This window comes from Cynocephalus volans, chromosome 5 (assembly GCF_027409185.1).
Source record: "Cynocephalus volans isolate mCynVol1 chromosome 5, mCynVol1.pri, whole genome shotgun sequence".
In the NCBI taxonomy this organism is placed as follows: Eukaryota; Metazoa; Chordata; class Mammalia; order Dermoptera; family Cynocephalidae; genus Cynocephalus; species Cynocephalus volans.
The window spans coordinates 37917111-37937730 of record NC_084464.1 but is presented as its reverse complement, the minus strand read 5'-3'; the positions used below and the strand labels follow the sequence as shown (position 1 = coordinate 37937730).

The window sequence follows — 20620 nt, the reverse complement described above, 5'->3', positions numbered from 1 at the left end:
TGGTATTAGTCAGGGTTCCAGCAGGCAAAACATGGGGGTCAAAACAGGGGTCTTCAGGAGGCAGACACTTAGACAAGAGTACACCGGAGTCAATGGGAAGTGACACTTATGAAAGGAAAACAGAGAGGGCTGGCCCATAGCTCGCTTGGGAGAGTGTGGTGCTGGTAACACCAAGGCCACAGGTTCGGATCCCTATATAGGGATGGTGCTGACAACAACAAGTCAAGGGTTAAGATCCCCTTACCAGTCATCTTTAAAAAAAAAAAAAAGGAAAGGAAAACAGAGGACTCAAGTTTGGGTAAGGCAGATCTGATAAAATCTCTGCCTACCCAATGGTAAGCTGTGTGACAAAGACTGCTTATTAGATGAGTTCCAAATGTGAGGGAAATGACCAGGCTCTTGACCACTAGCCTGCTCAGTCACTGGCTGGGAGATGCTTTAAGAAAATGATGGCTAGGTTGACAGCATAGGTGGACCCTGATGAAGCTCACCACTGGAGGATTTTGGATAACCACACTCCTCACAGTCAGGCAGTGAGTTCTTTCCTGAAGAGAGACCTCTGTGTCAGCCAAGGGATGATTTAAGAAAGTTTAATAAAGAAACTATTTTCAAAGTTGTGAGCAGGGTTATGGGAAAAAACGGTGAAGGATGCTGGGCCTAGCAATAGCCATTATTCCCCCATATTTAGATGAGGCAAGAGAAGGGCAAACTCCGAAGAGAGCTGTCCAATGGGAGCTGTGGCTTTCATTAGAGAAATGCAGCCACTGCCTACTTTTTGTAGGGAAGGAGCCAGGCAAAATAAATAATTTGTTCTCATTTTCCTTCCACCCCCAGATCTCCTGCTGATGCCTCCCATCAGCCAACAAGAAGCCAGAGGGTAAAGAAACTTGGCTGATATAATGCAGAGGTCAGCATTCTAGGACATAGAGCAGGTTGCAAAAGGCAGAGGATGAGTCTGAGAGGCAAATAAAGATGCTCCAGCAGTGCGGGTAAGGTAGTGGCAGTGAAGGGGGGATAAGAAGGTAGCTCAGAGATTATGAGTCAGTCCTGAGACTTGTTCTGAACTAGTCTGGATAATATAATCTGGACAGAGTGTGGTCCATTTACCATTGTTGACAGCTGAACTTTTTCTAGAATTAAAATTATTAGACCTAATAAATAAACAAAAAAAATTCACACCTAGATATTGAAATGGAATTGCATGATATATACATTTTTTATTTTTATTTCTAATTTTTTTAGAGATGACCAATAAGGGGATCTTAACCTTTGACTTGGTGTTGTCAGCACCACGCTCTCCCAAGTGAGCCACAGGCCATCCCTATAGAGAGATCCAAACCCGTGGCCTTGGTGTTGTCAGCACCACACTCTCCCAAGTGAGCCACAGGCCAGCCTTAATATATACATTTCTAAAAATAAAGCAAATCTTAAAAGCTACCAGAGAGAAAACAAAGATAGTATACAGTGGAAAGTCAATTAAAATGGCAATAGTAACTTTAATAGTATCTTGAATTCTGAGAGAAAATACTTTCAACTCTGAGTTTTATGACAGCAAAATCAGCATTCAAAAGCAAGGAAGATTAATGGTCAGCCGACTGACACAACAACAACAACAACAAAACAAACAAGCTAAAAAAAAAAAGCAAGGAAGAGATAAAGGCGCTTTCATATACATAAATATATAAATTATCCAGAGATTTTGCATCTCACAAATTCTCATCCAAAACAAAAAAAAGGCCATTTCAACAAGAAGAAACTGAATCCACAGAACAGTATCAAAGGCAAGAAGAAGGGACGAAGGGACGGCAAAGAAATTAGTAAAATAAATAAATATGTTTCTAAACATTAATGCAGATAAGACATCTACACCCTTATTTGTATTGATAAACATTTTAAAATGGCCTTTTCCTACCACCAATAACCTTTTATATGTATGAGGGTACCTCAAAAAGTTCATGGTAGGATTCACCTTTTCTTTTTTTTTATTTGGCAACTAGCCAGTAACGGGACCCAAACCCTTGGTCTTGGTAGTGCCTGGCACATAGTACCTTCTCATAAATATGTGACGGATGGCAGAATATTCCAGTCCAAAATATGCCATTTTGGCATAAGGATTATTTTGAACTAAAGGGGTTTAAAAATAAATAAAAAACAGCAGATACAAGAAGGGTGTTCCAACCTCCCCTTTTCTTCTTAAAAGAAGGAGCTAAAAATTCCAAATGCAAGATGCCTTCCTTATACCAGAGGAGGAAAAACATTCTTATTACCAGAGATGGGGACTCAAGGCTGAGGAAAATCTGTTCAAACAAACCTTAATAAACTCATCTTTACATGTCATGTAACTTTTCCACCATTAACTGCCTTGACCAAGCCCCTTTTTCTTGTCATGTTTTCATAATTTACTACTTTTTGTCCAATTTAGTATATAAACTCAACTCTATCTGCTTCTTTGGGTCTTCATTCTCTTGTGAAGACTCCCATGTACATATAAAATTTAGTAAAATATATATGCTTTTCTCCTGTTGGTCTGTCTTAGTCAGTTGAATTCTTTGTGTAGAGGAGAAACTTTTCCTCCCCTGCATATGTATTTTTAAAAAGTTTGAACAGCCTGAGCCTTTTCAGATACTCATACGCCTAAACAGAGGTTGGATTGTTATGTAAGTTTGAAAACTTTATGTAACTAAAAAAAATGATTAGATACCTATTGCTGTTTCTTATTCAACCCTTGGAGTTAGATTATAAGTACTTAACTATCATTAGAATTGCAAATTTTAAAACATGTTGTTGCGGCTACTTCTGCCATTGCCCAGCTGGCTCCAGTGTTTTTAACACAATACTTCTCTGAAAGATACCCCAATTTTCTTAACTGTAGCCTTCCTTATACAGACCTGCTTTTCTTTGCTGGGCTTGCATACTGGAGGAATGGTCTCCTTTCTCATTGGCCCTTGCTTCCCAATTAATTTAATCTAATTGCTTCTTATCTACTAAGGCCTCCCTACTCAAATTGTGGTCCCTGGACCCGCAGCAGCAAGTCACCCAGGAGAGAAGTGAGAGGCAGAGTCTTCCCCAGACCTACAAATCAGACTCCGCAATTTAATATGACTCCCAGGAGATCTGAACGCACTCTACAATTTGAGAAGCACTGTCCTAGGGAGCTGTTGATACACCTACTTTGGTATCCCCCTGCAGAGGAGGAGTGAGTGGCAAAAAGAGGCATATTTCTTTCCACTCTCTTTTCTATCCCGTATTTTTTTCAAACTATCCCTTTCTGAATCTTTTTTTAGGATCATTTGTTGTTGTCAGTTTACATCAGCATTGTTATTAGCTTTATTTACTTGTTAGTTTATACTAGCTATACCAATACCACCTCTTTATTAATTTAATGGCTAAGAATTTGATATATTTTCATTATGAGTAAAGTTGAAAGCCACTGACTGAGAGCCAAAGCTATAAAGTCAATATGAAATCATTTTAGATGTGACAATTTCTCTAACTTGACTCAAACTTCAACCTCCCCATAAGATTTCACCCCAAAAAGGACCTTCATTTGTACAAATGTATTTGATCATTCTGTGAAGAAGTCACATTGCCTGAGAACACAAGACCTTTCATGTTTTTTTTTCTGATTTTTTTTCAATTCAGGAGAAATAAAAAAATACTCAATAAAACTTGAGTATTTGTCCCACAAGTATAATCAATTTTTGTAGCTCACTATTGGGTTTATAGAATTTAAATCATGCATCTAAGGAAGGAATCAACTAATTTAAATGTGTGAATCATGAACAGATGATCCTGGACTCAATACAGCACTGAAGAACGGTGAGGACTGAACCAAACTAGAGTGTTCATTCCATACCTACATGAATTTAGTGAAATGCACACAGTGTACAGGGCAGACAAAATAGTCCAAGAGTTATGTTAACTAAAAAATAAATTTAAGGGCTGGCCCATGGCTCACTTGGGAGAACATGGTGCTGACAACACCAAGTCAAGGGTTAAGACCCCCTTACTGGTCATCTTTTTAAAAGTAAATAAAATAAAATAAAATAAATTCATACTTGGCAAGGAAAGACTTTATTCAAAATGATTACTGACAGGGGCAAAGGGACTAATGGGGAGGGTGACTACTGCTTAAAATCTGCAAGCAAAGGACTTTTTCTTTTACAGGAAAGAGTAAAAAGTGGGATGAAAGATGGTTTGAGTGGATGATAAACAGAAGAATGTTTTACCCCCAAGCCAACCTATCCTCAGTAGGGCTGCTTAAGGAGAAGTTGTATGCTGGCTCAGGCTGAGGGTGGGTTGAAATTCTGAGATCTGGGGGAGGGAGAAAATTGAAGTCTGATTAACAAGCATTTTGTTCCAAATGATCAGGAGGGACAAGCAGTTCAGCTAATCATTTAGGAGGGAAAAAATGGGCATTTGGTGTTTCTGTGTTTGGTCTTGTCATAGGTAAACAAAGGGGGCATCCATGAGTCTTATTTATGTGATATGGTAAAGGGTGGTTCCTTGCAGTAAACCATTTTCAAAACAAAAAAAGGTGGAAGGATTTCTTTAACCACTGCTGTTTTCCAGGATCACAGGGCCTAAACAAAGGTTAATACTGTCAGTTGCAATCAATTAAATCTCATTTAAATCTTGCTGGGTGTGATGTTTAAAAAAATAAAAACCTATAAAATATATATATATACTTTTTTTTTTCCCCCTTAAAAGATGACTGGTAAGGGGATCTTAACCCTTGACTTGGTGTTGTCAGCACCACACTCTCCCAAGTGAGCAAACCAGCCATCCCTATAAAGGGATCCGAACCCTTGGCCTTGGTGTTATCAGCACCACACTCTCCCAAGGGAGCCATGGGCCAGCCCCTAAACCTATAAAATATTAAACACATTTGGTTTTATTTTAATGTAATCTGAAATTACTGAAATATATTAATTATAGCAATATATGTTAGATACCATAAAATTGCCTGTCCTGGCAGAACTACTGAAACCTAATTGCTATTCTTCTGAGGCAGTGATCATTCAATGATTAGCTAAAGGGTGTTACCTGGACCACAGGACTATTAGTTTAAAAACAAAATTGACTAGTATGCTTTGAAATAAGCAGATTTCTCTAATAGACTTTCCCCCCATAAAAATTCTTTCCAGATCCAAGAACAGTGATTTTTTTTTTTTTTTTTTGCAGGATTACATTAAATGGAACTTCAAAATAAAGGTGGATATTAACTAAAATGTAATATAGTCTAAGGTATTTTGTTATATGATTGTGGTCTCAGGGAAGTTTTGTAAGTTTTCTTTTGCCTTTCTTAGAAAAGCATATGTCAGTTCTGGAATGAGTATTATATTTTATCTTTTTATGATATTTACTTTTTTTTATTAAAGCAAAAAATAAAATAAAAAGTAATAAAATGTGCCTTAGAGAGTACACCTCTTATCTGAGTATGAAAACAAATCATGCATGGATTTAAAAAACAACAATACAAAAAATAAAGATGGGAGAAAATATGCCTGGGGAATGTTTACCAAGAGAGTGCAAGTACGGCAATATTAATAACAAACAAAATAGAATTTGAAGCTAAAAATGTTAGAGACAGAGAAGGACACTGTAAGGACTTTTAGTTGCAATGTGGAAATTGAGATATTCTGGAAAGCCCTCCTGAAGCAAAACAATTAAGGACTAAAAAAACTACAACACACTAGCACACAGTTGCCCAGCTAATAAAAAAAAAACCAAGGACAATTCCCTGAAATCCCCCAGAACAATAAAAACCTGGGAGCTGAGGGCCGAGCCCGTGGCGCACTCCGTAGAGTGCTGCGCTGGGAGCGCGGCGACGCTCCCGCCGCGGGTTCGGATCCTATATAGGAATGACCAGTGCACTCACTGGCTGAGTGCCGGTCACGAGAAAAAAAAAAAAAAAACCTGGGAGCTGAAACTAGGGTGATAAACATACCAGCTTGGGTTCTCTGATGCAAGTATGACTATCAAGATTATGAGCTTTGGTAATTAATGTCCACCCCTTAGGGAAGAGACTTTTAGATTCTTAAACAAAACTAAAGACATCTAAGGTAAAGCCAGAGAACTTTGAAAAGGGTAGCCTACAGAAGAAAAAAGAAAAGAAAAGAAAAATCTAGCAAAGTTTCCTAGGAATAAAACTCGTTCGTCTCTACAAGGCTTTGAGGAGGAAGGCAGAGGAAATCTGCCCCAAGATTTTTACCCCAGGCCTTAATATAGAGTCTGAGTTTTTCAATGAAAGCAGCCTGAAATGAAAGTGACCTAGGGCCATGGCTCCCCCTAGTGCCTTAGGAAGACAAACATAAACCCCTTCCGGAGGAAAGCATTTGGAAACCAAGTAGAGCTACACAGATGGTTTGTTTATTTATTTATTAAGCAACTATTTATTGAGCACCTATTATGTGCCAGACACTCTATCAGGAACTTGGGATGTCCAAATATATGATCATAAATCGTCACCAAATCGAAGAGAAAAATAAGACAATATGGAGAGTCAGGCTTCCAAGTCTTCAATGTCCCACTCACTACCCCCCAAAGAATTTCAGATATTGAAGATATCAAATAGAAACTATAGAATAACTGTTTGCCAAAAGTTTAAAGAAATAAAAAATGGAATAATAAAACAATCAACAAGGGCATTCAAAACCAGGCACATTTGAAAAAGAACAAAATAGAAGTTCTAGAAATGAAAAAGAGCTATACCTCATAATGATGAAATAAAAATGCACTAAGATATAACATTCAAGACCTTGTATGTTCTCCTACCAGTCAGCCACCAAAGCAAGCAAACAAACAATAAAAAAAGACCTGTATACACCTGACTACAGAACCACTAACTATGTAGGGCAATAACTGGCAGAATTAAAAGAATTTCAAATTTACAACTGTAGGGTAACCTTTCAATATACTACCCTTAGAAACTCATTTCACAAGCAAAAAAAATCACTTATGGTTATAGAAGATTTATATAACACAATGAACAAACTTTATCTATGATTCCTGCATTTAACACATGGAGAAAAGCCAACTTTTTTCAAAGCACACATTGAGCAGTTTCAAAAATTCAACACCGACTTTAAAAAAAGTCACAATAGATATCAAAGAATCAATTTTATACACATAGGACTCTTTTGTCTAAATCTAATTAAAGAGCACTAGAAAGTTTTGGGTTTTTTTTTTTTAAAAAAGTAAAAATAAAGCAGTCTCCCCATATGCTTAGAAACTAAAGATTATGCTCCTAAACACTATGGATTAGACAGGAAATCATAAGAGAAATTATGTAATATTCTGAAATAAACATGAATGAGAATAACATATGTGAAAATTGTAGAATGTACCTGAAGTGGTACTAAAAGGAAAATATATAATATTAAATACATATATTAAGAAACAAGAAACACTGAAAATATATAAACTAGGATTTCAACAAAAGAAGCTAGAAAAGAACAAAAGAATAAATCGAAATTAAGTAGAAAGAGAAATTTTAAAAGAATAAAAATCAATTAAATAGAAAAACTGGAGATGATCCATAAATCAAAAGCTGTTCTTTGGAAAAAAAAGAAGAGTGTGTGTGTGTGCGTGTGTGTGTCAGGGCAGGGGAGGGGAGAGCATATGGGAATAAAGAAGAGAAAGTAACTACCAAAAGAAAGACATAAAGAACTATAAAAGAATGCTGTGGATAACTTTTACAAAAAATTGAATTTAGCGGAAAAGAATGATTCCTTTCTCCCCCACCAAAATTAATAGACAAGCTGAATGAACAAATTATGATTAAGGAAATAGGATAGGCAGTTTTTTAAAAAAAACCTCTCCAATGCCTTTCAACACAAATGATGCCAAGCATAGGTGGATTTTACAAGTCTTAGTGAATTTTGAGGAATTGATAATCCCTGTCTTACATAATCTGTTTCAATAATAAGAATAAAAATAGCTCTCTTACTCATTTTTTCTTTTTAAATTGTATAACCTTATTATCCAAGCTGAAGAACAACACAAAAGAAAAAGAAAGGAAGGAAGAAAGAGAGGAAGGCAGGCAGGCAGGCAGGAAGGTACAAGAAAATGAAAATTATAGTCTTTTCTCTTGTCAACATTCATTTTTTAAAAAGCCCTATTTGAAACCCAAGAAAATGAAAACCAAGAGACCATATTATTTAAAAAAATAAAATAGTATGTCATATAGGGTTTATTCCAAGAATAGAAGAAAAGTTTAGTATTATAAATCTGTCAGTGTAAGAGATTAGTAGAGAAAAACTATGTGGTTATCTCCATGGATGCTGAGAAAGCCTATTTGATAGAATATTACACTCTTTCATCATAAACATTTCAACAGACTAGAATGAGAAAAGAACATCATAAGAAGTAGATACAGTGAGCATAACACTTACGGTGCAATTTTGGAAGGATTTCCACAGCATCAGAAGCAAGACCAGAGTGCTGTGGCATTACTCCTATTCTACAAGGCATCACAGGACCTGGCTGATACCATGCGACAAGGACAGGAGGTACACAGGGTAAGGATTCAACAAGAAAAAAAAAAAAAAAACTTATTTTTATTATTTGAAAATAATATAATTGTCACTGTAAAAGTCTGCAAGAATCTGTAAACAATTAGAATAAGAACTGAACAGTGTTGGGGGGGTCTAAAGGTACCATATAAAAATTTATGGTCTTTCTATACCTCAGTAATTACTATCTGAAATTGAGATAGAAAAGCCAGACATTCACAACAGTACAACAGATTTTAAGGACTCAAGATCCAATAATAAATATTCCACATCTATATGAATAAAATTATGAAATATTGAAGGACACAAAACAAGATCCACTTAAGTAGACAAGTACAGTATATACTGTTCTATGTTTATGTCTTGTGATAGCTCGACATGCTAAAATGTTCATACATTTCAAAATAACCTAAAATTCAATGTTATGCCAAACAAACCCCGATGGATATTTGGTAAAGCATTGTAAAATTCGTATCAATGAACAGAAATAGTCAACAAGATTCTCAAAAAGAAGAGAAAGAAGAGAGTGGTGGGCCTTGACTTAGTATATATGAAGACATATAAACCTACAGTAATTAAAACAGTGTGGCATTGGTCCAGGTGTAGACAGAAGGTAAGCAGAAAAGAGTCAGGCATTTTTGCTGTTTCCTGGGAGCCTCTTTTCTGATATTTTCTAATTGCCTATAGATAACTCTTCACTGGATGCTTTGAATCTTTGAGGCTCAACTTCTGTGTCTTTGTGAATAAAGGGGGAGAGTGTGAACATGTTAAAATATTTTTCTGATCCTAAGTTCAACTCACACTGTGGGCAGAAGGAACCTGGTTGACTCATCATGTTGGTGAGTACTTTCAATACAGAGAATGAGGTCTTTGTCCACATAGACGGTGTTGGGGGTGGAGAAATAAGGTAAGAGAAGCGTCCCTGTAGATGGGTGACCTGGGTAGTAAAGAGGGTGTGCTATGTGTAAAATGGGGAGAGGAGTTCCTATGTAGCACTCTTGGGGGGTGGGAGGGCGGGAACAGAAGTCGTAATCTCCGTAATCTCACTGATTTTGTGAAAAGCAAGATTTTGTTTTTACCTGTTATTTAGATTATTTCCTTAAATATACCAAAAGATAATATCTTTAGTGTAACCTGCCTGGGTCCGAATGCTCTCTTCCATTTATCAAGTGTATGACATTGGGCAAATTATTTTAAGCTTCACTTAGTATACTCGTAGGTAAAACTGGGATAACGACAGTGCACAGGCGCGTTATTAGGATTAAATCAGTTAACATCTGCAAAGCACTCAGGAATATGTCTAGGTGTTTGCTTAAAAAGTTAAATAATAACTCTGAAGGGTCTAAGGTTGTCAGCTACGTGCACCCATAGAGGCATTCTTTCTAGGGCCCTCGGCATTTTTGCCTTCGTGGGCCCCTTCCTCTGTAACAATAGTAACAACATTAAGCTTACGTAAAGATTAATATATATCTTAGAACGTTTTCTTCGACCTGAAAGTTCATTTTTTCTTCGAATTTTAGAAGAAATTAAAATAATTTCGTGTGGGCCGGCCCGTGGCTCACTCGGTAGAGTGCGGTGCTGATAACAACAAGGCCACGGGTTCGGATCCTATATAGGGATGGCCGGTTTGCTCACTGGCTGAGCGTGGTGCTGACAACACCAAGCCAAGGGTTGAGATCCCCTTACCGGTCATCTTTTAAAAAAAAAAAAAAGATAAAATAATTTCGTGAGCCTCTACAAGTACTGTGTGTCACAGGCACTGTGCCTACGGCGCCTGAAGGATGTCGGCCCTGTGTGCACTTGAAGATGGAATTTAAAAATATATATAGTTATTAGATTAGGAAATAGTAATTATCCACACACATACATATACACACTTACACTGAATACTCACACAAAGTGCTCAACAAACGTGAGAACAATAAAGGTGGTGCAAGCACGTTGTCCTTGAAGTTATAAGGAGTCTTCGGCCACTGGAGACAAGGGGAAGTGGCAGCTCCCCAAGAAGAAAGCAGAGACGCTGGCAGATTGAAGCCGAAATTTTCTTCCAGCTTTTTCTCTCCCCCTCTTCTTGTCGGTTTCAGCCGTCAGAAAGTCAGGAGAGGGGCAAAAACACTAAGAGAGTTGCTGCCCCGCTTTTCGGTCTTCAAACTTCTTGTCTCTCTGTTTTTATCTACAAATGAATTGTTCACACTCTCCGGGTATCCGGTAGACGGCCAAAAAGAGGGCCCAAGGGCCGGCCGGTGGCTCACTGGGGAGAGTGCGGTGCTGATAACACCAAGGCCACGGGTTCGTATCCTATATATAGGGAAGACCGGTTGGCTCACTGGGTGAGCGTGGTGCTGACAACACCAAGTTAAGGGTTAAGATCCCCTTACCGGTCATCTTTAAAAAAAAAAAAAAAAAAAAAGAGGGCCCTGTCCTCGGGTTCTGGGAACCACCAGGGGTCCGCCGCCGGCAACCCCCCCACCCCCCCCCCCCGCGCGCGCGGACGACGGGCTGACGTAAACGAACGGACTGCCCTATGGGGGAGCCTGAGTGGCGTACTGTGGCGCCGGCGTAACGTAAGGCTCTGTCGTCAGAGCGTGGAGGGCGTGACAGGACGACCCTATGAGAAAGCAGGCGTGGGGGGGCGTGGCAGGATGGCCCTAGGAGAGAGACGGCGTGGAGGGGCGGAGTGGGATGGTCCCATGAGGGAACCGGCGTGGGCGCGAGGCGGGCTCCTAGTTCATTTTCACCCCTGGGTAGCCGCACGGGGAGGTCGGTGTCTGCCATTTCTCAGGACTTCTCACCTGAAGTTTAAACTTTTGCCATTTTTCGGTTTCGCGTGGCTATTTGGTAGCGTTTCAGGTCGATTTCACGTCTTTAAAACAAAGTTCAACAAATGTGGTCCCTGGACCAGCAGTAGGAATGGTCCTACTGCAGATCTAATGAATCAAACTATGAAGGTGGCGCCTACCAGTCTGTGTTTTTTAAAATTCTTCATGTTATTTTGGGACACACCTAAGTTTAAGACAATTTCAAAGTATGTGTTTCCCTTAATTTACATACAGGAGGTGACCTTTCAAATGTCAGCTTTGCTAAACTAAGCTGTTTACCTTCAGGATCATTACTAGAGCCAAAACAGTACTTAACGCTTTACCCACTCAGATCTTGATGCTGCAAAATTATGTGAAGATATATAGATAAGTAGATAGATGGACAGATAGTTGTCTGGAAAGGGGAGACCGTAGGAAAAAGCTTTGAGTCAACAATGAATGCAGAATTCCAATGCTTTACAGATTTTATTAATGATAACATTTCATTTACAGACTTTGCCATCCTCTCATTCAGACTTTTCCTTGCAAAGGTAGTCCATGGTAAATAGTGGACTCCCAGTAAGTAGGCCTGTAACAGAATTACATTCCATTTTTATCACTCAAACAAAAAATAAAGTGAAAAAGCTAAAACAACTTGTTTAGTCTCTTCCATTCAGGTAATGATCTCCTTTTGATGAATCAAAGTGCAGCAAACCAGGATGGGTTGGATTTGGATATACATACTAGTCAATCATTCTCAGGCAAATCAGTTTTCATGCTTCGTAACTGCTATGTACAGACTCATATTTTCAGTTACTTTATGAATTCATTTCTTCTCTGCATTCATCTCTCTCCCCTGATTGAAGAAATAAAAAGGGTTTGTTAGATGTCATTTTGTCATCAGCATTAATATTTGCTATACAAAGAAAGAAAGTTCTTTTTACATGTGCTTGTATAATGTACTATCAGGAATCTCTGCTCCAGGGTTACCTACACTTTAGTCGTTATTCGCATTAACAGATAATGGCTCAAATCATACTTAGTCAAGAAATAGCCCTGAATAATATGCTCATTGTTCCAAATCCCCGAAAACTATCCTTGGGTGGGATTCAAACAGTCAAAAGCTCATATTGACTCCGTTTAGTTTTTGACCTGAAGAGATCTGGCCACCCTGATTTTTGTTTTAACTCAGTGAAAAGGAAAATATAATAACTGCTAACAATTGCTAAGTGGTTGCTAAATGTTTATCATTCTTTTGAGCTTTACATGAATTATCTCACTTAATCCTTAAAATAACTCTAAGAAGTGGTTTATTATTATCCTGTTTTTTTTTGTTTCTGTTTTTGTTTTAAATTTTTTAAAAGATGACCAAGGGCTGGCCCGTGGCTCACTTGGGAGAGTGTGGTGATAACACCAAGGCCAAGGGTTCAGATCCCTATATAGGGATGGCCAGTTAGCTCACTTCGGAGAGCGTGGTGCTGACAATGCCAAGTCAAGAGCTAAGATCCCCTTACGGGTCATCTTTTTTATTTTATTTTATTTTATTTTTTATTTTTTTATAAGATGACCGGAAGGAAGGACAGAGGCATGTAATAGATTTGCCCTCAGAGCCTCCAAAAGGAACCAACTCTGTTGGCTTCCAGAACTGTGAGACAATAAATTTCTGTTGTTTAAAAAAAATATTTAAAAAGAATGTGAATAGAAGAGTGTCATTTTACATCTTCTTGTCAGAGAAAGCCTCCCAGTTTTTTGTTTTGTTTTGTTGATATTTTAATCAGTTCACTCACCCCAAAACACAAAAAATGTGTGAAGTATTTCAGTTATTATGCAACAGGTATTATACCCAGCTGAGACACCAAATATACGAGAAGGTCTGTCTACCCATCTCCCTTTTCTTTCTCTCTCTCTGCCTTCTCTTCCCACATTCTCCTGTACAACTTCTTTTTGGACTCTAAGCTCTTTCCTTCTCTTTTCTAGTAGCAGTTTGCTTCTTCCATTCCTTTTCTGAGTCCTTCTCAATTTCCCTCACCTTTTTTCTTTTCCCAATGCTTCTCCCTCTTTCCTAAAAAATAACCACAATTTGGCTGTGATATTTATAAAATATTGTTTTGTACTTATGAAGTACAGATTAACATTTATTGTCCAACTGTTAAACAAAATTCTAAAACACAATATCTCTGCTTTTCTACAACTTCCATTCACTGTCCATGCTAACAAATTTCATGATTTATGGAAGGAAGAACCACTCAAGTGCTGCTGCTTATGTGAAGCAAAGGAGGTCTTTTAATTCTATTTAACACTGAATGCTCATGCTACCAAAATAAGATTCGAGAACTCCAAATTTTCCCTTAAGTTGACCTCTGCTTCTCCTGAATCTTCTTTTTCTACAGCCAGGATTTAGAGGGGAGTCGGAAGTGTAAATCAAGGTTGTTCATCTGAATAAAGTACAAAAATCAATGAGAAATCACCTTACAATTTCTGGATCAATCTAAATATCCAAAACAAAGTGACAAATCATAATAACCAAATACTTGTAGAACTCACATTATGGTCAATAATAGACATTTAATTAAAAATTGCAAAATTATAGTTTTTCTTATGACCAAGTGTGTAGTAAAGATAGCAGTCTAATCTTTGCCTTTTGTCTAGGAGCTGATCTCTAGGCCCTTGGAATATCGTGGCTTATAAAAGCATCTTTTTTTCCCAGGGAGCCTTGAGCTACACCAGAAAGTTTAACAATTAATATATGTTGTGGGCTTCACATCATGTCATATCTGCTCTATCTCTGAAGATCAGCCATATGAGCAGTCAATCACGTCTACGTGATTAAGGCCCAGTAAAGAGTCTGGACACCAAGGCTTGTGTGAGTTTTCCTGGCTGTCAATACTCCACATCTATTGCATAGTCATACATCACTGCCAGAAGGTATCAACATGTTTGCAACCCTGCTAGATTCTGCTCCAGGTGTCTCTTCCCATAGCTGATGTTAGTATGTATCCCTTTGCTGTAATAAACTGTAACTTTGAGTATAATAGCTTTTAGTGAGTTCTGTGAGTCCTTCTCAAATATGTGAGTAGTTCTGAAGACCACTGAACTCTACAGTTGAAAACAGATGTAAGGACAGTCTTATGGACAACTGTTCCTTAATTTCTCAATATGTCACAATGATATTAATACTACCATATTTTATTACTAAAAAATTAGGACAAATATTTTTGCCTTAATTTAATGAGTTTGGTAGTCTTCATATAAGCCCAAGTCCATTCACTCCCCTGCATATTTCCAAAGTATAAGAAACCTTTTTAGGCCTTAGCGAAAGGCAAAGGAAAATGAAAGTAATTCGTTGTAAGCCTCTTTGATTGAGGACTCAGGAAGTCAAGGACCACCTTATCTCTTTGTATCTCTAATGCTCAAGAAAGTGACTAGCCCAAAGATATTCAGTGACTGTCTCTTGGATAGAGATTTAAAAATAAACACTCTCAAGAATAACTATGCTAAAATTTACTAGGAAATTTTGACATACTTCAATTATCCTTCATGACTAAATTATTCTACTTGATTTCTTCTACTTTTATCTCCCTCTGTTAACTCTTAATCTGATACCTTATACTTTAGACATTGCATTTTTTTCACTGTTAGTTAATTATCAATCTTAAGTTCTGTATATTAAACAAATATTAAATTAGCTTTAAATTCTTGTCCAATTTTAAATTTTGATTTGTTTTGCCATATTATTTTCTCATACTTGCCTACTCCACAGTATTTTCTGTGATTTTAATTTCTTTTTTGTATTTATTTTTCTGCTTTTTTTTTCTTCAAAACAGCCAAATGTATTTGTTGGACATTCCAACAATCATGCACCAGAGATTTGCTTTACATATTGCAGCTTATGACTTCTCAGATGAATTAATTCAATACATTCAATACTTTTAAAAAGTACCTTCTGTGCTGGGTTAATATTTTATGTACACTGCACAGTCAATATTTTTTCCTTTTACAATCTCAGAGAAAAGTTTATCAGGGAATCACGTGGGAATTTTTTTTTTTTTAAGATGACAGGTAATGGGATCCTAACCCTTGACTTGGTGTTGTCAGCACCACACTCTCCCAAGTGAGCTAACCAGCCATTGCTATATAGGGATCCGAACTCGTGGCCTTGGTATTATCAGCACTACACTCTCCCAAGTGAGCCACGGGCCGGCCCTCACATGGGGAATTCATTGGCCTTTGTGTGGATAGTGGTCAATTCCAGTTTAAGTTGTCAGAACTCTTAAAGGTCTACTATTTATCAAGTTATCAGGTCCAGGTGATTTTACAGTTGATGCCTGTCTAATCTTTAAAGCACAAATACTTTTTGTATTCAAGCATTTTCAACATAAAAAAGTTATGATGGTTTTAAAATGTCCACAAATTCTTTTCATATCTTTACCTCAAAAGGTAGAGGCTAATTCCCCTTCTGAGTATGTGTCAGATTTAAGTGACTTGCTTGTGATAAATAGAATGTGGCAGGAGTAATATTGTTTGACTTTTGAAATTTGGTCACAAAAGGCATTGTGGCTTCTTCCTTTCACTCTCGCTTTCTCTCTCTAATTTTTCTTTCCGGGAAATAACAGCTGCCATGTTTTGAAGATAATCAATTAGCCCTCTGGAGAGGTCTATATGGTTAAGGAACAGAGGCCTGCAGCCAATAGCCAGCTTGAACTTGCCAGGCATGTGAGTGTGCCATCTTGGAAGAGGATCCTCCAGCTGTTGTCAAAGCTTCAGATGACTGCAGCTATGTGTACTTATAGACATCTTGATTTCAATCTCAGAAAAGCCCTTGAGGGATAATTGGAGGGATAATTGGGTGGGGGACATGGAGTATAATCACAATTTGTAGTAATGGGCATGCTGCCAGTTATGGTTATGGCCATCATATCTTAGGCACAAGTGGTGACAATTTGCTTTGTACGACATGAATATTCATAACCAATAAAATTGGAAAAAAAAAAAAAAAAAGCCCCTGAGCTATAATCTCCCTAAATCACTCTCAGACTCCTAACCCACAAAAACTAAATGAGATATCAAATGCTCATTGATTTAAACTGCTCGATTTTGGGATCATTTGTTACATAGCAATATATAATTCATAGAGATGGAGAGCCTCACAATTAAGTTTATGAAGGTACCATAATGTTAATGGCAAAATCTGATAAAGGTAAACCCAAAAGAGGAAAATCATAGAATGATTTTTGCTCTCTTTCTCTTGCTTCCTCTTGCCATGTGATCTGCTTGTACCGGATGGCTGTTTGGAGCTTTCCACCATGAATAGAAGCAGCCTGAGTCCTGTGCCAGATGAAGCTGTCCCAGAATTGTAAGCCAAATAAATCTCTGTTCTTTATAAATTAAAGAAGAAAAAACAAAAAAAAGATTTTTATGTATGAATAGAAAAAATGGAAAAAATAGTAAAAAATCCATGTAAAATATTCACAAAATTTATCCACCATTATTTAAGATAGTAATATAACATGACCAAATAACATTTGGCTGTGGAATGCAAGAATAGATCAACATTAAGAAATTTATCTATACTTAACCATAACAAGTTAAAGGAGGAAAAGCACAAAATTTCCTCAGATGCCAAAAAGTGATTGAATAAAATTCTAAAATCTTTCCAATAAAAGATTTTTGAAGCAGGGTTAGAAGGAAACTACATCAACATAATAAAGACTACACATACAAACACACAAAAGCAAATATAAATCATGAACTACCAAAGCCATTTCTTTGAAAAGGAGGAAAAGGATGATACCTGCTAGCATGTCTAATATGCCATATTATTATTTTAGCAAACACAATATGAGAAGCAACTAACAGGAGTAGTTACTGGAAAGAATATCAAACATTTTTATTTGCTAATGATAATAATATATGCAATGAAAATCAAGATAGTCCATTAAATAATGATTAGAATTAACAAAATTTGGTAAAATTAGCTAGACACAAAATACTTGTAAGTAATGAATTGCCCAATTATCCTCCCACACCCACAATTTCCATCTATCAATATGAAACGGACGGCACATTCTTATGAAAACCAGCATTAGAATGTAAGAATTTGTAGAGCGTAATTCAGTATCACACAGTGACCTCTCCTTTGTGTTGGATCATTTTTCACTCCACTTGAATTATTTTTAATTATATGAGTAATCCATCAATTCTAGCCATGACCTTTTAAATCTCACTTCTGCATTGTTCTCCCTGGTTGTCCTTCTGATACTATGATTTGATGTATGTCAGATCATTTTACTACATCCAGGTCTTTTAAACTCACTTTTACATTTTTCTTTCCGCTTTTTGGATTTCTTAAGATCTGGTTATATAGTTCATTAAATTTCCTCTGCTGTTAAACCCATCTATAAGATTTTAATTTTAATTGTTACAATTAGTTATATATGTATATTTATTTTCTAGAATTATGATGCTTTTTCAAATCTGTGTGGTCATTCTTTGTATTTGCTTAGTCCATCAATATATTTTGAAGTCTTTTTCTTTTTAAAAATCAAACCCCACAAAAACATTAAAGTTAGTCAATTGAAGTCTGTACCTGTTAATTCCCTCTTTTTACTTTTTGTTCCCATTGTCTGCTGCTCTTGTTCCTGGTCATACTTCCTTGTTTTGTGGTGTGTTTGGTTAGTTTTGATTATGAAGCTGCTCATTCATTTTTTTTTTTTTTTTTGGTATTTTCCCTGTGCGGATTTGTTAAGATGTAAAATAAATTTTGTTCTTCCAGAGATGATATGTTTTTGCTTTTACCAGGTCTCAAGGGCACAAAACCAGCCTGGGATATCCCTAAATTCTCACCTTGGGTGTTTTGAATCTGTAGTATGAATGCCAGGAACAAGTAAGAGCCAAGAAGACTTATAGTACAAAACTTAGTGGCAGACTCTATCCTGCTCCACACCAAGGTTCAGAACTGCCTTTCTTTGCAATCATCTGTGGTGTTTTTTGAGTGTGTGAGTGTGTATGTTTTTATTTGTAGTTCATCTTTCTCTGAGGAAGTAGCGTTTGGTCTGATGTCTCAGCTTCATTGGTAAAGATTTCTTATCAGGCTCCACAGCATGTTCAGGGTCCATATAACACCCTAAAAACCAAAGCTCGGGTTTGGGTGAAAGACAGATTCTGTAATCTTGGAGTTTCACACTGGGCATGTGCCTGGGCCTGAGTTCCTTACTTTCTTATCTGCTCCTTGCCTTTAGGAATTAAAAAATATGCAGGCTTTTAGTTGTCCATTCAAGAATTAAGCCTACCATATTGTGAAAAATCTATTTTCTTAATCCATGAACCCATGTTTGTTTGTGAGGGCGTGAGGACAGTAGTATTTCTAAATTCATTTTTCCCTGAGCCAGTAATAACCTCTACCTAAAGTCTCCATTACAATCAGTACTCACTCCAAGATCATCCTCCTCTACCTCGCAATTTTATCGTGGAAATCTGAACCAATGGTTCCTTTCCTCCTCGCCATTCCATTCCAGCTCCCCCGTCTCTTCTAGATTTATTTTCCCCATAAACATCAATTTCCCGGCAGCGGCTTGAAACCTTTCATGCCATCCTGCCTTGTGCAGCTGAGGTCACATCCTGCCAGAAGGAGTTTTCCTTCCCTTTCTACCTCCTGTCCTCGTTAGCACTCAAAGCCATCAGGAAAAGTGAACTATACTGAAAAAAGGGGGCTTCAATGCTGACATAACGATTGCCTATCCACAGTTAGACACCTTAACGGATTGACTACTCGGCTTCTACGCTTTTACCCAAAGGACTTCTTTCCGGAGCTGGCCTGTACGTCCAGAGAACATTTAAGCTGAATGCTGCCAAAAGACTATAAACTAACTAACAAAACTTTCTGAGGAAGAAAGTATAGTAACTGACAGGACTTGAAGGTGTCTCAAAGACTGCTTGTTTCCCTTTCATCTCCCTCGGCGCCTTTTAGATAAAACAGCACCCGCCTCTTCCGCTCCTACTCTTCTGCTCAAAAGCATCAAACAGGAATGGGCTTAATTGCAAAGCAAGCAAGCCAGTAAAACCTTTCGAATATTTCTCTGAAAACTCACATCGTTTTCAGCCTTGTTTCAGTAGCAACGGTCTAGATGGTAATTTTTTTTTTAAGGGAAAAAAAAGCCTTGAGCACAATGAAATTTGCCGGAGTATGCTCTTTCCTGCTCCGCGCGAGCAGTCGTCACTGAGTGTCAGATCAACTTCACGATCGACTTGGAGACCTACACACGGAAACGGAGAGCTGTACATTTAAAACTACATTTTTAGTTCGTTTTAGTTACGATTTACTTATGGTGCAAAATGAATTTATGATTCTATAAAAGATGTACGTGCCCACAGTGAGAGCTCACTATCTGATAGCTGTTTTTACTATTTCTTTTCCTTTTTTTTTTTTTTTTTTGTAGCACTGGTACAACTCTAAAGATTGAGAACATAGCTTTCAGTTTACTATGAGAAGGCTGGCCGGTTTGCCCAATTGGTTAGAGCGTGGTGCTGATAACACCAAGGTCCAGAGTTCAACCCCTCTACCGGCTAGCAACCGAAAAAGGAAAACAAATTTGGCATAAGAAATTCAAGTGTCCTTGGAATGAAAGGAGTACAACTCATTTATTGAAAGCATGCGTGGCTCTTAAAAGAGCCTTTGGGATTAAGTGTAAAGACGCTTACTTGACAGATTTACTTGGAGCTGGTGTACTTGGTGACGGCCTTGGTGCCCTCGGACACGGCGTGCTTGGCCAGCTCCCCGGGCAGCAGCAGGCGCACGGCCGTCTGGATCTCCCTGGAGGTGATGGTCGAGCGCTTGTTGTAATGCGCCAGCCGCGACGCCTCCCCCGCGATGCGCTCGAAGATGTCGTTCACGAAGGAGTTCATGATGCCCATGGCCTTGGACGAGATGCCGGTGTCGGGGTGGACCTGCTTCAACACCTTGTACACGTACACGGAGTAGCTCTCCTTGCGGCTGCGCTTGCGCTTCTTGCCGTCCTTTTTCTGCGCCTTGGTCACCGCCTTCTTGGAACCCTTCTTCGGAGCAGGAGCAGACTTGGTAGGTTCAGGCATCGTTGCGCTAAAGATTATACACTATATCAAACACTTGGGGAAATAACCACCGTGGCAGAGTCCACACTCATTTATAGATACGGTATTCAAATGAAGTTAATAAGATTTCGTTTCTGATTGGGTTATTTTAGTGTGTCGTCACAAATGCGAATATACACCTCCTTGAAGGTCTATCTTTTCATTGGCTAGTTTGTTACTTTACTTTAAACCAATCAGAAA

At 37.9% G+C, this 20620-nt stretch overlaps 3 protein-coding genes and 1 pseudogene across 7 annotated transcripts in view; 1 reads left to right on the top strand and 3 right to left on the bottom strand.

The window, feature by feature from the left end:
* LOC134377929 (histone H2B type 1-C/E/F/G/I-like) overlaps nucleotides 1–10976 on the bottom strand; it is a 33146-nt gene extending 22170 nt beyond the window's left edge. For 4 of the 5 annotated variants that reach the window (XR_010023592.1, XR_010023593.1, XR_010023595.1 and 1 more), the window contains exons 1-2: nucleotides 10411–10976; nucleotides 8397–8487 (exon numbers count right to left, since the gene is read on the bottom strand). Coding sequence is in view for 1 of the 5 variants with exons in the window: in XM_063096743.1 (XP_062952813.1) it covers nucleotides 8397–8475 (79 nt within the window). In the remaining 4 variants the exon portion in view is untranslated. The remainder of the gene's footprint in view (nucleotides 1–8396; nucleotides 8488–10410) is intronic. The other variant, XR_010023594.1, reaches the window with a different exon arrangement.
* The window catches only part of LOC134377921 (histone H3.1-like), a 173855-nt gene that overhangs the window by 31636 nt on the left and 121599 nt on the right, over nucleotides 1–20620 (top strand). The gene's annotated exons all lie outside the window — the stretch shown is intronic.
* The window catches only part of LOC134377919 (uncharacterized), a 154255-nt pseudogene that overhangs the window by 83701 nt on the left and 49934 nt on the right, over nucleotides 1–20620 (bottom strand).
* On the bottom strand, nucleotides 11782–20535 carry LOC134377940 (histone H2B type 1-M). The gene is made up of 2 exons (XM_063096760.1): nucleotides 20012–20535; nucleotides 11782–12170 (listed from the first exon to the last, which is right to left on the bottom strand). The coding sequence occupies exon 1, from the start codon at nucleotides 20399–20401 to the stop codon at nucleotides 20021–20023; it is 381 nt and encodes a 126-aa protein (XP_062952830.1). The 5' UTR covers nucleotides 20402–20535; the 3' UTR covers nucleotides 11782–12170; nucleotides 20012–20020.

Excerpts from the sequence above, each read along its gene's own strand:
- LOC134377940 (XM_063096760.1), bottom strand. The coding sequence starts at position 20,401 with ATGCCTGAACCTACCAAGTCTGCTCCTGCTCCGAAGAAGGGTTCCAAG.